At 27.6% G+C, this 16,951-nt stretch overlaps 1 protein-coding gene across 1 annotated transcript in view; it reads left to right on the top strand.

The window, feature by feature from the left end:
* The window catches only part of LOC107440757 (fatty acid hydroxylase domain-containing protein 2), a 39,262-nt gene that overhangs the window by 4,652 nt on the left and 17,659 nt on the right, over nt 1-16,951 (top strand). Inside the window, exons 2-3 of the mRNA XM_016053771.4 lie at nt 5,031-5,247; nt 11,565-11,692. Of these exons, the coding sequence (XP_015909257.2) occupies nt 5,151-5,247; nt 11,565-11,692 (225 nt within the window). The 5' untranslated portion in view covers nt 5,031-5,150. The remainder of the gene's footprint in view (nt 1-5,030; nt 5,248-11,564; nt 11,693-16,951) is intronic.

Genomic DNA, 16,951 nt, shown 5'->3' on the forward strand with positions numbered 1-16,951 from the left:
AAAAAAATATGTCTTAATTTGATTGAAATATTATTTCGTTTTTTTTTTTACTATCATACAGTATTAAAAAAATCTTTGCTTGCAATAGTTTAAGAAAAACAATAACGTCTACTACGTATATGCAAGATTTAATATAAAGAATAATTGCGAATGGAAATAATGGAAACTTAAAGGAAATAACACGTTCTCGAGTGTGAAAAAAAAATTTTTACCTTAAGAATATGGTGTGTTTTCCACAATCAATCAATTTCAACATTCTAATTATTGTATTTATGAAAAGTCAGTTTTTCCTTCAAATATTTGGGCGTTTGTGTTTTAAAAATGTTTTAAAATAAAATGTTTATTGATGCTTGTTTAACAATATTATATACGCTAGTCATTATATAAATTAAGAAAAAATCACATAAATTATGATAACTCAAAGATTTTATTAGCTCCAAAATAAACTCAAATTATCGAGAAAAATTTTTTGATTCGTAAGAAATTTCGAAGGATTAATTCAATTCTATTCTAATTTTATTTTTCTATTATATTTTCTAGTTCCATTTTTCTATTCTATATTCCAGTTCAACAATTCTGGATTTTAGTTACACTTTTCTACATATTAGTGATTAAGAAATATTCTAAAAACATTGTTCTCAAGTGAAGCTGTTTAACCATTAAAATATTCATACATTTTCAAATAATGTGTGTAGAGCATTCTCTTCTAAAGGAAATTTTTAGTAAAGCACTACCATAAAAGCTGCCTAATGGCGTAAATGGAATTAAATTTTCCTTGAATCAACTAAGCCTAAATTAATCAAAATAAAATTTTGAACTTAAAAAAATTCAGGAGTAATAATTCTGTTCTATTCTAATCGCACTCTAGTTTTTTATTCTATCTCTAGTCGTACTTTTCTTCTCTATATTCTTACTCTAGTTTAATATTTGATACTCCTGTTCTCAAAAAATATTCTAAAAAGATTGTTCTAGAACAAGCTATTTTATCTTAAAAATATTTATAAATTTGTAATAAATGCGTGCGTGAAACACTCTGTTGTGCAGAAAATTTTAGTAAAATCATATACGCTTTTTACAGATGCAAATAAATTAAATTTTGCATTCGTCAATTGAACCCAAATTAACTAAAACAATTTTTTTTTGAGAAGTAAGAAATTATGTATCATTAATTCTGTTCCATTCTAGTTCTCATTTCATTTTCTGCATTCTATTGCTACTTTTCTGCTTTGTATTTTAATTCTCTAAAACTTAAAATTAACTTGACGGAAAAATTGTTCTCGAGTGATGCTCTTTTTCAAGAAAATATTTACTTCCTTGTAAACATGGGTGAACATTTTCTTGTAAATTAAAAGGTTGTAAAACACCACAAAATATACTGTATTATGGCGTTAATAGATTAAATTTTACTTGCATTATCTGATCCCAAATTAACTAAAACATTTCCTTTGCACCTTGAGTATTTACAAAACAATAATTCTAATAAACTCTAGTTTTACTTTCTCATTAAGTCCTGGCTTTGTATTCTATTTTCTAGTTCTCAAGAGAATTCACCTGAATGAAAAAATTGCTCAAATGGGATACTATTTTTTTCTGAAATACTCTTATTTACTTCTTTGTAAACAATGCATAAAGAACATTCTCTTTCAAACAAAAATGTCGCAAAACACTGAAGCGACTTTAATTATCTAAATTTCACATGCATACACTAAAATCCAAATTATTTAAAAACAATTTTTCTTGCAACATAAAAAATTATGGAAAAATAATTCTATTATTTCCTAGCTTTATTTTTCCTTCCTATTTCCTGGTCCTACTTTTCTATATTCTAGTTCTGAAGCAATATTCTAAAAAGATTATTCTCGTGCTAGCGCAATTTTCGCTGAAATTATTTATATATTTGTAAACTATGCAATAAGAACATTCTTTAGTAAAATAAATTCTATAAGACGCACCCATATAAGCTGTCAAGCAACGAAAATAAATTAAATTTCACGTGTATCAGCTAAGTCCAAATTACCTAAAACAATTTTTTTTGAGACGTCAGAAGTTGTGAATGATTAACTCTGTTCTATTCTAGTTTTACTTTTCTATTTTATAATTTAGTTCTTCTTATTCTAACTTTCAAAAACTATTCGCTTGACTGAAAAATTGTTACCGTGTGATGCTAAAATATTTACTTCTTAATAAGTATGGGAACCATTTTTGTGTTAGTTAAAATGTAGTAAAACAACATAAAATATGCGATATCATGACGATAAAAATTTTAATTTTGCATGCATCAACTCAAAAAAATTACCAAAAACATTTTTTCTGCACCTTAAGAAATAACGAAACAATAATTTTGTTCAAATAAAGTTTTACTTTTTAATTCCATTTCTCATTTCTACCTTTGTATTCTATTTCACTAAAAACATTCACTTGACTGAAAAAATTGCTCATTTGGGTAACTTTTTTCTCTAAATTTTTTACGATTTTCTCCTTAAATAAAATTCTTGTTCAAATAAAAATGTCGTCTTAAATAAGTTGCGTAGCAATGATAATAAATTAAATTTCATAAGCAACAACTAAATCCAAATTATCTAAAACGATTTCTCTCGCAACATAAGAAATTAAGAAACAATAACTCTATTCTATTTTTACTTTTCCATCCTATTTCCTAGTTCTGCTCTTCTATTTTATATTCTAGTTCTCAAGAAATTTTCTAAAAAAAATCGTTCTCGAATGAAGTTATTTCACTCTAAAAATATTTATGTATTTGTAAACAATGAGGAACATATTCTTCTAAAACTAAATTTACTAAAACATCACCATCTAAGCTGCCTAGCGACGTAAATAAATTAAATTTCACATGCATCAACTCAAAAAAACTACCAAAAACATTTTTGCACCTTAAGAAATAACGAAACAATAATTTTATTCAACAATAGTTTTACTTTTTAATTCCATTTATTAGTTCTACCTTTGTTATATTCTATTTCACTAAAAACATTTACTTGACTGAAAAAAATTGCACGTACTATTTTCCTCTAAATTTTTTACGACTTTCTCTTTAAATAAAATTCTCGTTCAAATAAAAATGTCGTCTTAAATTTAAATAAGTTGTGTAGCAATGATAATAAATTAAATTTCATATTCAATAACTAAACCCAAGTTATCTAAAACAATATATCTCGCAACAAAAGAAATTAAGAAACAATAACTATTCTATTTTTACTTTTCCATCCTATTTCCTAGTTCTGCTCTTCTATTTTATATTCTAGTTCTCAAGAAATATTCTAAAAAAAATCGTTCTCGAATGAAGTTATTTCACTCTAAAAATATTTATGTATTTGTAAACAATGAGGAACATATTCTTCTAAAACTAAATTTACTAAAACATCACCATCTAAGCTGCCTAGCGACGTAAATAAATTAAATTTTACATGCATCAACTGTACCCAAATTATCTCTACATTCACCCTTCAAACATCATCCCTTAAAAGGCAATATTAGACATGCTTGAAAAATTAATAAGGCTGTGAGGCGTGTTGGGAAAAAATTTGACATTCAAAGATTTAATTAATTTTAGCAGGCTTGCATCGATCGCAGCTTGAATATTATAGTTAGTCTCATCCGTGGAAAAAAGCGCAACAATTTAATAGTGGTTTAGAAAATGTCTTCTCGTTTCTCCGTGATATTGTTTTCGCTTCCATAGAAAAAAAAAACATTTTAATTATTCAGCCAGATGTACGAGGCAAATATGAATGATTTAACGTAATTAGATCTTGATATCGATTGCGTGTTTGTTGCTTACTTCTTTCCATACAGCACATTCTCAATAACTGGACTTTAGAAATTAGCGATATTTACTACTGTAACAGGTAATTTGTACCTGTTACAAAATTGTATCTGTTCCAAAAAAAGATTTTTTTGATAAAAATAGGAAAAGCTTATTTTTTTTCCTGTTTTTTCCATTTGTTTAATTACCATTTGTTCGACTTTTGAAATTTGTACCTAAATAAAGACATATGAAATTTAAAAACTGTACGATGTTGACGTTTTTCATTGGAAATAAATGATTCTTTATAGAAAGGTACACAAAATAAGCTATTGTTCATACTTTCATCTTTTAACCTTTATAATATTGACTTTATTACAACCCGTTTCCACTGCACAAGCTTTTGAACCTAGGCAGCTATTATTATAAAAAAAATCTTCTAGTTGTTATTTTATATAATATATTATCGTCTTACTTTATAATCGCCGTTGAACAGCTGACCCAATTTTGATTTTACCACTACCAATGTTCAACTCCTTAGCCTTGTAATTTTGAACCTTATCCAGATGACAAAGAATTTCCTGGATCGAGTACTGGAAGAAATTTGCCACTGAAGTAGGTTTTCTTATGGAACTGAACCGCATTTGTTTGTGTCACATGGAGAGGAAAACCACGAAAAGCTCCCACGGTTAGCCTGCTGGCAAGGGGCCTCTAACGCGTGATCTGTCTACCACTGAGGACATTTTACGACAACATTGTGGTCAGTGCGAGTCGGGTGTGATATTCGTATTGACAAACCATCGCTGAGATTCGAACCCGGTTCATCTCATATGGAGGTTATTGCTTTATCCCCTAAGACAACATAGTTGGTATCTAGATATAGTAAAGTTCACACTTCTTTTAAGCTTAGTAAAAAAAGCATCATTTGTTAACTTTTCTTTCTTTCTTTTAATAAAAAATAATTTTGTTACGCTATACTTTACGAAATCGCAAACAAACAAAATAAGCGCTTAAATGTCCTTTTTAAGAAATATCTATTGGTATTAAATCGATGAGGCCACACAACTTTATAATTTATATTTCCTTATATATCCATTGTTTTCACACTCCTTTCCACCAGGTGGAGCTTTTAAATACCTTTTCTTTTATCAGAAGACCACTTTAATGTACCTAGATACCACTTTTGTAACTATGCTGAAGCAATTTGAAAAGACAGATAGTAGAGTTGAGCTTTTATGGGCACTTACATTCAAAAATGTAATTTTTTTTTTAGGTGTGCTTGTTTCATGAAAATGCATGTTTTACATGTAGAAATGCATGTCTTTGAAAACAGATAAGATACACAAAAACAGCTTGTTCGAATATTGAGTGTACCAGTGTGTTTTTGGCTGTCATGGAAACCTGGAAATTCATTGAATCACTGCCGAATGAACAATGGCGCCCTATTTACGACTTGAGCAATGAAAATGATGTGGCATTGCATGTTTTAAGTATGTATAATTTACTATTTTAAAGGAAAATTTTAAAGAAAAATTCTCATTTTTTAAAAATTAAATCTTTATACAAAATTGGTAAGTTTGAAGTACGATTCATTATGCATTTAATGTATTCAAAATGTCTGCTTATCTCAAAAAGCATTTCAGAACAAAGTTTCGGAAATTTGAAATTCGAATCCAATTTCTTTAAAATATCTGCTAAATGATGATTAACCTATTCATTTATGCCTTTCGCAGTACATGGGGTATCTTTGTTACAGCATATGAGAAAGACATTTTTAAGTATATGGTTGAAAAAAATCTAGAAACCACCCTCTCCATCTTCAAGTTATAATAAAATGTAAAAATAATAATAAAAATTTTTAGTTGTATTGATGGCTTTTGAGCTTTCGCGAAATTTTTTGTATTTCTTAGACCCGGGATAGCCTGGATGTTAGGGCGTTGAGCTCGTGTTCACGAGAACGTGAGTTCGAATCCCGCCGACCGAAGAATCCCCATGTATTGAATGGTGACTGGTGCACGTTAAATCTGTCGGGGTCACAAAGTCCTTCAAGTTCCCATAACAATTAACAATACCTTTGATATCCTGAATCTGAGATTGATCGTCCTCCGGTTCAAATCAAAATTACGATCTGTGGATGAAAGAATAGAGTAGGATTGGACTGGAGTTCATATTCTTGATCATAGATGGCGCCACTAAAAAAATTAGAAAATCACCCTCTGCCTTGAAAATTCGCATGCTTGCTAGTATTGGTAAGTAGCAGAAGTAACAACAAGGACAGGAGTGTAAAGCAAATTGCAATTGCGACTTCGGAGAGAAAGTGAATTTTAAAATTTTTGTAAATAAAGCGAGTAAAAAGCAGAAATGATACCACATAAACCGACATACTTCATCAAAAGAATAGATTTTTAGAAATTTTGACCTGGATTTATGGGAATAATTTTTTTTTCTTAGACAATACAAATAATTTAGTTTACGACTTTTTTAGTATGCCACTTTTTTCTAATGTAAAAATCCACTTTCTTTTCATATCTACTTCTTGCAGCATTTAAGATTCTAAACCATCTTTGTCGCACTTTTTTTTTCTCCCTTACTTTGTTCAAGCTTTTTCCCGTTCCCTTATTGGTTAAACCTTTTTTTTTCCTTCTTGTAACTTGTTTGTTAACGTCATTTCTTCTGCACCCTTGTATTCTCTTCATTTATTCCGTGTCTGCAGTCTAAAGATGGTTCTTCATTACGAAACCAAAACCATTGTTTTTATGTTTGTATGGTAATACGATCTACTTTTTTAAGAGTTGCTTAGCTTTCCTAAAATTATCAACACTCTCAAAAAATAAAGAAATGTCGAACAAATAATAACAAACAAAAGTTATAAATAATCATAACCCTTTTTAGAAACAAAATGAAATATTCCGTTTTAATTCAAAATTAGCAAAACAATTTGATAAAGATTCTAAAACAACTGACAGATTTAACTTTGATTTAGTTTGAAACCATGAACTACTAATCTCAGATATATTCGCATGGGATCTATGCAGTGCAATGCATGATTAATGGCATTCCGTATAATCAATTATGCTTTTAAATCATACTACCTGTCTTAACCTCAAAAGTCGTAGTTTCCAAAAGATTGAAAGATTTCAACAATTTAATTAAAATCCCTCATTAGCATTTCATATCCATCATCTTCTAGCTGCACATGCATATGTTTTAATCTATCCGTTCGGGACTGATAAAAGCAAGAACATTTAGATTGCAGCAGAGGCGTAAGATTAAACATTTAACTCATAATTATTTTGGGAATAGATTTGAATTGAAATGCTGGTAAATTTCTCGAATTAAGGTTTATTTGTAGAAAGAGTTAAATACACTGATATAAATAAATATTGGGGCTAGCTGAGCCTTAATATTGTAATTTATGGTGGCTACTTAAACTGAGTATTTATTTTTATACTATAAAAATAAATACTCAAATGCACGAAATGCTCAAAGCAAAAATTTCGTCAAAGTGACGAAATATCTATCGTTACTTCTTTGAGGAAACTAATTTCGTTAAAATTAAGGAAATATTTCGTTATTCTATTTTTTTCCGGAAAAACACCGTTGTATCGAACTTTTCTAATTATCACTTTATCATGGATACCAAACAGGTGGATAAATGTTGCCCCAACAGCATAAGAATGACAGTTTGAGCAGAGAGGTAATTTACACCTATGTCCATTATGATATTCGAACCTGGGATCTTCCTGGTGCAAGGCTAACTCTTTAACAATCATAGACGGCGTTCGGCTTATTTCGTCACTTAATTTTCTATCGTTTAGTCTTTATGCTAGTCACTTCATTCTAGGTAACAATTTTCAACAAATTTCGTCGTATATTTGAGAGTTCACGTTTCACCACAAATCACAGGATTTCGTGACGAAATAAGTCTCAAAATTAACGAAATACTGTGAGAGTTATGTTTCTGAGAGTGTATTGGGTAGATTAATAAGAATCATTTTACAGCGTTATAACTATTAGAGAACGTTGTACTCAATATCGTAGACATTAACAGCAACTTTAGTATGTTTCTAGGTAAAACCAGGTAATGGTGCAAACTATAAACACACTAAATTTACACTATATTCACACTAAATCCACACTAAATTAAACACACCAAATTTACATAGGTTCAATTGCAACACCACATCTACATTGATCCACTTGGAATATTGCAGCTGAATTTTATTTTGAAAGAAAACCGGGCTCAAGGATCATGGAAAAAAAAGAAAGTTTCGTCAAAGTTACCAGAATGTGATAAAATTTACCTTGTTAATATTACGTTGCAACATTTATGCGACCCAGCCTTATATGTAATGTTTTTAAATTTGTCTATTTTGACAAATAATAAAGTAAAATTATCATTTAAGAAAAACCTGTAGCGATAGGAACAAGACTTATTTAGAATTTGAAATCCCCAGAATTCTCCAGAATTAGGCAATAATCTATGCATAAGTGAAACAAACATTATTATTATTAAATTTATATATTATATAATAAAGTTATAATTAATATATTATAATTTATATATATATTATATATATAAATTATAATATTTATATAATTTATACATGTAATTATACATGTAATTTATAATTATAATTATACATGTAATTTATATATTATATAATAAAGTTATAAATTATTATTATTATAACTTTATTATTTGTCTATTTTGACAAATAATAAAGTAAAATTATCATTTAAGAAAAACCTGTAGCGATAGGAACAAGACTTATTTAGAATTTGAAATCCCCAGAATTCTCCAGAATTAGGCAATAATCTATGCATAAGTGAAACAAACAATTTGTTTTCCATAGTAATCTTCATGTATACCATACATGAATAAATTAAATAAATTATAAAAAAATATAGCATAATTCCAAAATGAAGATTCAAAATTGAATGTCAAGAGTTAATTTTTCATATAATCGTTTAAAGAATTAAATATGTTGATCAAATTTATCTTCAAATAATAAAAGTTGGCATTTATTTAAAAGGTTAAACGTAATATATAAATTTAATTACAAATGAAAGTGAAGATTAAGGAAAAGATAATTTTCCTTTCTACGAATTCCTATAAAATTTTAAATTAGCTTTTAAAACGCTGCTTTAAGACGGTTTTGACAATTGGAATAGAGACATTGAATCATGAATTTCTTTAATATATTTTAAAGCTGACTAAAAAATATAAATTTCTTGAAAAACATGTTTGCCTTATATTAAATATTTTAAAATATTTATTTTATGTCTCTAAAGATAAATCATCTCTCAAAATACGATTTTTCATACATATCAATTAAGTTTAAAACTTTTATATGTTTGAGGGACCAACCATAAATTATAAACGGAAAATAATGTTTTTGAATACCCTATTCCAAGAAATGTATCAAAAGATTTGTAACTTGTGACAGTTGTTTTGGTTATTCTATGCAATAATTACACAAAATTTGAATGTTTATGGAAAACTGAACATTTTTATAAAATGTTAATTTTTTACTGTAACTTTGGCTATAACTTGCTATAACTTAAACAAGTTTTTTGCCGTAGCTTTAAAATTATTCAATAAAATTTTTAGAGCAATTTAAAATTAATTACAAAATTTTTAGAGCAATTTAAAATTAATTTAAAAAAATTTTCTTTAAAATTTGAGAAAAATTGGATTAAAGCAGCACAAGATATGAGTAAATAAACTAGTTTTTTTATGCAGAGCAAGCGCGAGGAAAATTAAAAATAAATTTTTCTTAATTTTGTAGTGAATCATATTTGGCAACTTATGAGAAAAGTCCGATTTGAATATCTTAGAAATTTAAATTGTTTCAAGCAATTTTCAAAGTAGTTTTCGTACCTTTTAAAAGAAATCTCAGAATACTATCGGGTTTTCTACAAATATTATTTTATATCATTAGACAGAATCTAATAACAAATGATAATAACTTACAATAAAGGTAATACCCCAAACTGTGATTTAATAATGAAAGAAAGCAGGGGGAAAAAGATACTTATATGGTGGATAATCTCCAACAATTCCGGGATCATTTTTAATAAATTTCATTCATGAGTACGAAATGAAATATGTGGATAATCCCTTATCATTTTGAGCATTCTCTTAAAACAATACAAAAACTACTTATAAAATCGCTTGAAACTTTTTAAATTTTTAAGATATTCAAATTGGACTTTTTTTTTATTAGTTGCCAAATATGATTAAGAAAAGAAAAGTTTGGTGACAAAAAAAATTAATACCTACGTTCATTGTTTTCGTACGGTTACAAAACTACTGTACTTTATTTAAGTTCTTATAATATTAATAACAATAATTAATAATAATAATTTTTTCGTTAAATTTTTTCCTATATATGGTTACATATGGGTAAAAATTTAAAGAAAATAAATAAAATTCGTTAGCAAGGTATTTTTTATTTATCTGCAATTAAAATTCCTACTTTCAGTTATAGTTTTAAAAGTAATATGTGTAGTAATATGTTTTAAAAGTAATACTTTTATAATTCGTTAAATTATAAAAGTAATATAATTTAACGAAAAAATTATTATTATTAATGACAATAATTAATAATAATAATTTTTTCGTTAAATTTTTTCCTATATATGGTTACATATGGGTAAAAATTTAATGAAAATAAATAAAATTCGTTAGCAAGGTACTTTTTATTTATCTGCAATTAAAATTCCTACTTTTAGTTATAGTTTTAAAAGTAATTATTTTTTTTCTAAAGATTTGCACGCAGACTTCTATTAATGCTACCAGTATTCTGTTAAAATTTGAACGTTATCGAATAAAAATTGCACTTTTTTGTTTTGAGCGACCAGTGTCCCCTTAAGCTCGTATGGTTTCAAAAAGTGCTTATTTGACTGCCTATTAAAAGTTGTTTCATGTCATTAACATGGTTTTTATAACTTTTACCATGCTTGCCAAGTATCAGACAAGTGCTTACAGTTAAATAATGTATGTGCTTATGATAAAATTCTGTTAGAAATTCCGAATTCTAAAATAAATTTAGGACCCATTATGGAATGTAGTAAAAAATGTACACTGATGTTCTCTCTATGAAATTATAGCCTCCAAGACCTTTTTAAGAGCCATATTTAAAAAAAAAAAAGTTGAAAATGATCTGTCAAATTGCATCAATAAAATTATTAGGCTGAATTTCGAATTCTTATACTGATTTTACTCGAAGAAAAAAATTCTGGTGAAATATGAATACTGTATGGCAGTGACATTTCTGGTTTAGAGAATCATAATTCTGTTTAATAAAACCAAAATATATAGTTTTTAAACCATTAATTCGATAATTATTTCCGTTCCTATGGTAACGGTTTACCAAAAATTCTGTCTTCCAATATTGGGATTCTTATTACCCCACACATCTAATAACGAAAAATACAAAACTGAAAAGTAAATTAAATCAAATAAATAGTTTATATGCCATCATGAAAGAATTTTTACTAAATTTACATAATTTTATCACATCATATAAAAAGATATTTTATTTTTAAATTTGGCAAAATCATTACCAAAGAGTTTTGGAAAGATTACAGAACTCTTTGATGTTCTCATTGAGCCAGAAGCACAGTAAATTTCGAAATATTCTTGTAGTTTTGACCATAATTGTTTCGCTGTGTATTTACCCTTTTAATAACGCTGAATTTTCTGATGTTTAGCTCTTTTCAATTAGAATATGTTCGTTTCTATTAAACCAGTAAATTAAATATCTTGTAGAATGGATTACATTTTTTTCCTCTTATTTAGTACCTTTGATCATCATGCTGATTACTTACTGGTCAACAAGTTTATTCTTCTCATTTGTTGACATGAAAGGAAAACCGAATTTCATTACAAAATTCAAAATACCTGATAAAAATGGAACAAACTACCCGGTAAGTGAAGTTTTTATATATTTTCAAATATACGTCTCGATAATAAAGCTGAATACAATATTTTCAAGTATCACATTGATTTAAATAAAGCTATAATATTTCAGACGAATAAATTTAGTTTTAGAGGGAAACGATTTTGTATTTAATTAATATTTATGCAATAATACGTAACAAATATGCATAAAACTCGAAGTATCAGTAGCAATAATCATGATTGTTTGCTAAATAAATTGCTTCTACTGTAACATGAAATGGCTGTTATTTATATCGAACATGAATTTTTTCAGAAAAATTGGGTAATTTTAATAATGATTTACTACAACTGAATGATTATAATGATAATAAATAATGATTCACTACAACTGAATGATTATAATGATAATAAATAATGATTCACTACAAATGAATGATTATAATGATAATAAATAATGATTCACTACAACTGAATGATTATAATAATAAAAAATAATGATTTACTACAACTGAATGATTATAATGATAATAAATAATGATTCACTACAACTGAATGATTATAATTATAATAAATAATAATTCACTACAAATGAATGATTATAATGATAATAAATAATGATTCACTACAACTGAATGATTATAATAATAAAAAATAATGATTCACTACACTGATTTTAAGAATGATTTACTACAACTGAATGATTATAATGATAATAAATAATGATTCACTACAACTGAATGATTATAATGATAATAAATAATGATTCACTACAAATGAATGATTATAATGATAATAAATAATGATTCACTACAACTGAATGATTATAATAATAAAAAATAATGATTCACTACACTGATTTTAATAATGATTTACTACAACTGAATGATTATAATGATAATAAATAATGATTCACTACAACTGAATGATTATAATGATAATAAATAATGATTCACTACAAATGAATGATTATAATGATGATAAATAATGATTCACTACAACTGAATGATTATAATAATAAAAAATAATGATTTACTACAACTGAATGATTATAATGATAATAAATAATGATTCACTACAACTGAATGATTATAATGATAATAAATAATAATTCACTACAAATGAATGATTATAATGATAATAAATAATGATTCACTACAACTGAATGATTATAATAATAAAAAATAATGATTCACTACACTGATTTTAAGAATGATTTACTAAGATATTATTCAAAATTACTGAGACATAATGTGTTAAGGTACCACATTTGTTATGAAGGTAATTTAGAGGTTACTAAATAATGTTTTCTATTATGCTTAACCGAATCTGACAAACCACATGTTAGTCGGATTTGTAACTTAAAATTTATTTGGGTTTAATGCATGAAAAATATAATTTCAGACATAATTATTAATGTAAATGTCTCTTTTATTTATACAAGTGTGACATTATATAGTTATAAATAGTATATTATATTAATTGTTATAAATAGTCCATGATAGTTCATTTTATATTATGTTATAACAGTCGCTGAATCCAATCTTCCTATCCAATCTTTTGGATTTACGACACCTAAGGTTCAACTCCTTAGCCTTGTAATTTCGAACCCAATCCAGAAGACAAGGGAACACCTGTATTGGGAGAAATTTGCCTTCGTGGAGGACTTTTTGATGGAACTAACCCACATTTGAATTACACCAAGAGGAAAACCTCCTACGTTTAGCCTGACGGCAAGGGGACTTTAACCCATAATCAGTCTAACACTGAGGATATTTTCTGTGGTCGGTGTGAGCCAGGTGCGGAATCCGTATCGACCAGTCATCGCTGGGTTTCGAACCCGGTTCACCTCATTGGAAGGCGAACGCATTATATCCTGAGCTATCACAGCTCATGATAGTTCATTTAATGCTTTAAATGATGTTGTTGTTAATTTACGTCGCACTAGAGCTGCACAATGGGCTATTGGTGACGGTCTGGGAAACATCCCGGAGGATGATCCGAAGACATGCCATCACAATTTTGATCCTCTGCGGAGGGGATGGCACCCCCGCTTCGGTAGCCCGACGACCTGAGCGCGAAGTCGAGCATTTTACGATAGAACAGTTTAGCGAGGACCAATACCGCACACCCTCGGTCCCTACGCAGACTGATCCAAGTGGTCACCCACCCGCACACTGATCGCAGCCAGTGATGCTTGACTTCGGTGATCTGCTGGGAACCGTGTCTTAACTATCAGCCCACTGCTGGACAATGCTTTAAATGAAAAAAAAGTCAATAAAAGTATTTTTATTAATCAAAATTTAATTAAATTAGGCTCGCTATAATTTTATGAAACGCTATGTGTATGTAGCAACAATATAAACGCTCTTTCAGTGAAAAAGTTTCTGAATTCTTAAGTTTCCTATTTCTTGCAAAGAATACTTCTGGTATACATTACATCGCATCAACTGCTCATTAATTTTCCATGAACATTCTGAATTCTTTTTTACTGTATATTCAAAAACAATTATCTCTTTCTTTTACGCATTGCTTTTTCCAACAATTTAATGTTACTACTCTGATATGCAACAAAAAAACTGTATTTATGGTATTTAACTTTGGATTATTATCATACTACAGTTTATTTTTAACAAATTGTCAATTGAAAAAGTTTATTTTTCTCAGATTTTACCTTCACGAATTATGTTTTTCATTTGAAGGGAGATTTTCCGGAAGCGTTAAAACAAAATTGCTTCCACACTAGTTTACTTTCTCAATAACTTTCAAACTGTCAAAATGTATTAAAGTCTGCTGCTTCCATAAACAAATTGAGTCTTCAAAAGTATCTTTCATCATTCAAAAAACCAATCTTATTATATAATTTATTCAAGCACAGAAGAAGAAAAGTTTAGAGGCATAGCAGCAAATAAATGTCAAGAACACTTTTAAGATCCATTAAGGTATTGAATAATAAAAATTTGCGATAGACAAATTTGCGTAGAAAAATTTCCAAACCATTAAAGTTATGAATAAAGATTTGTTATTTATTGGGGATCAAATTTGTATCAGAAAAATCTATCGTTATTTCTTTTGAAAAAGAATACTGAATAACGTTTTGAGATTCATAAATAAGACAAACTATACTTTTAAAAAACTATATCTCAAAAAAAAAAATAAAGGAACTTTTTAAAAAACTATTCAATTATAAGATTTTATTTAAGACCCTTGTTGATACAATAGTTTTTGTAAAAAACCAAGTATATGTATAAAAAAATCTAAATATTTCGATTGAATAATTCTGCTAATAATACCACTCGTACAAGATCTTTATGAGGATTAGAAAAAAAAATTCACGGAGAAAAAAAAATTCTTCAGGGATAAAAAAATTCTGGTGAAATTACCAGACTGTATAGTAAAAGATATTTCTGGTTTTAGAAGAAAAAGAAAGAAAGAAAACATATTTTATTTCATAACATCAAAATATTACGGTATTTAAACCACTCATTTTTAAAATTGTAGTTCTTAATACCACACATTTAGTAATAATACAAAATTGAAAAGTAAATTCAACCGAATAAATGGTTTTTATGAATTACAGTGGTTCCCAATTTATTTATCTACGTATCCTATTTAACCCAACATCTTTTGGTATAACCCTGACTATAAGAAAGTTATTTAGCAGGTACGAATACTATAATAAAAAAAAACTTTAATTGATTTAGAAATATTTCTTGTGAAGAATGGCTTTTTTTAAAAAATACGCATCCTTCCAATATTTTCTTCAAAATATTGTTATTGGAAAAATATATAAATATATAGTTTAAAATCTGCTAGTTCTTTTTTATTGTCATTTTACTTCAATAATTAAATAATAATAACCTAATTATTAAACAAATAATGGATTATTGGTTAAATACAAATTTAATACAGCTTTCAAAAATCATTACAAAATTTTAACACAAATTATAGAATAATATTTTATAGATAATTCTACCAAAATCATTACTATTTCGCTTCTGTAATAATTAGCATGTCTTTTGGTGTTTCCATAGAGCCAGAAACAGGGTAAATTTCACCATATTCTCGTAGTTTTAACTGTACTTTTTCCTCAATCTATATAATATTTATATCTATATGATATTTATATCTATATGATGTTTCTATTAAGAATGCATCTCGCGTGATATATCATTTTAATTGAGTTTTTATTCAAATGTAAGCTTATTTTGACGAGATATTTATAATATATATATCTTCCCCAGCACTATATTTCATCATTAAGTAAAATTTGAGTGAATTCTAATACACTGAACAGGAAGAAGATAAAAAAGTAATTTTAAATAAATAAAAGTTTCTATGCCTACTGGGCAAACAACAAAAATGCTCGTAAAACAAAATTTTGAATAATTACAAAATCAATTTATCTAACAATATTTGAAAACTGTCTATACAAAGAAGAGATTTGTCAATTATGTGAAATTTCTTTTTTTATTACTTAAATTGGTTAGGATGTTATTAGTTTGCAAAATTAAACTGTTCATGTGCATATGTAGAGGTTTCAATACTAATAAAAATCTTGAATTTCAAATTTAACACGATTCTTTAGTTTTTATGATATTTCTCTCCTTTGAGTGAACAGTTTGTCTTCTTTGAGACATTTTGCTAGGAAAACAGCAGCTTTTAAATTTAAAATATATTTAATTAGCCTGAGAAACGAAAGGTATAACAGCGGATGATAAAGCGAAGTAAGTGACTGAAAAAGAAGTCACGGTTTGTGTTTGGTGCACATTAAGGGTTGTCTCAATTTCAAGCGCGTACATGTTTCTCTTTTTACTCCCTCACTGAAATGAACTCTGCGTCCGAGGAGGTGGAGCGAAGTGCCAACTCCTGGTGAACGAACTATACATGCCACCTAAGCTTTGCTTCCGTTATATATAGTCAAATATTCTCCTTAATTCTCCTTATACTCTCGCCATCTTGAATTTTAGGTCAAATATTTAATTTGTGTTTTTGTCGATATTTTTCGTACTTAACAAACTTTAGATGATATTATTTTGATGATAGTATACAACTTAATACGATTCGTGTTTTGAGTGATTTAAAACTACACGTTTCTCCGTTTTTAGATTTTTTAAAAATCTAATTTATTACAGTTTAAACATATAGAAACCGATTTGGATGATGCTGGAGAATTCCTTTAACGTTAACTGCATAAAAACAAAATTTTTAATCAAAAATCTAAAAACAGAGAACTGTATACTATTTAACTACCTATCAAAACTCATTGATTTCAGAATTATATTAGA

This window comes from Parasteatoda tepidariorum, chromosome 2, assembly GCF_982258835.1.
Source record: "Parasteatoda tepidariorum strain Cologne lab strain chromosome 2, Ptep-v5.0, whole genome shotgun sequence".
Classification (NCBI taxonomy): Eukaryota; Metazoa; Arthropoda; class Arachnida; order Araneae; family Theridiidae; genus Parasteatoda; species Parasteatoda tepidariorum.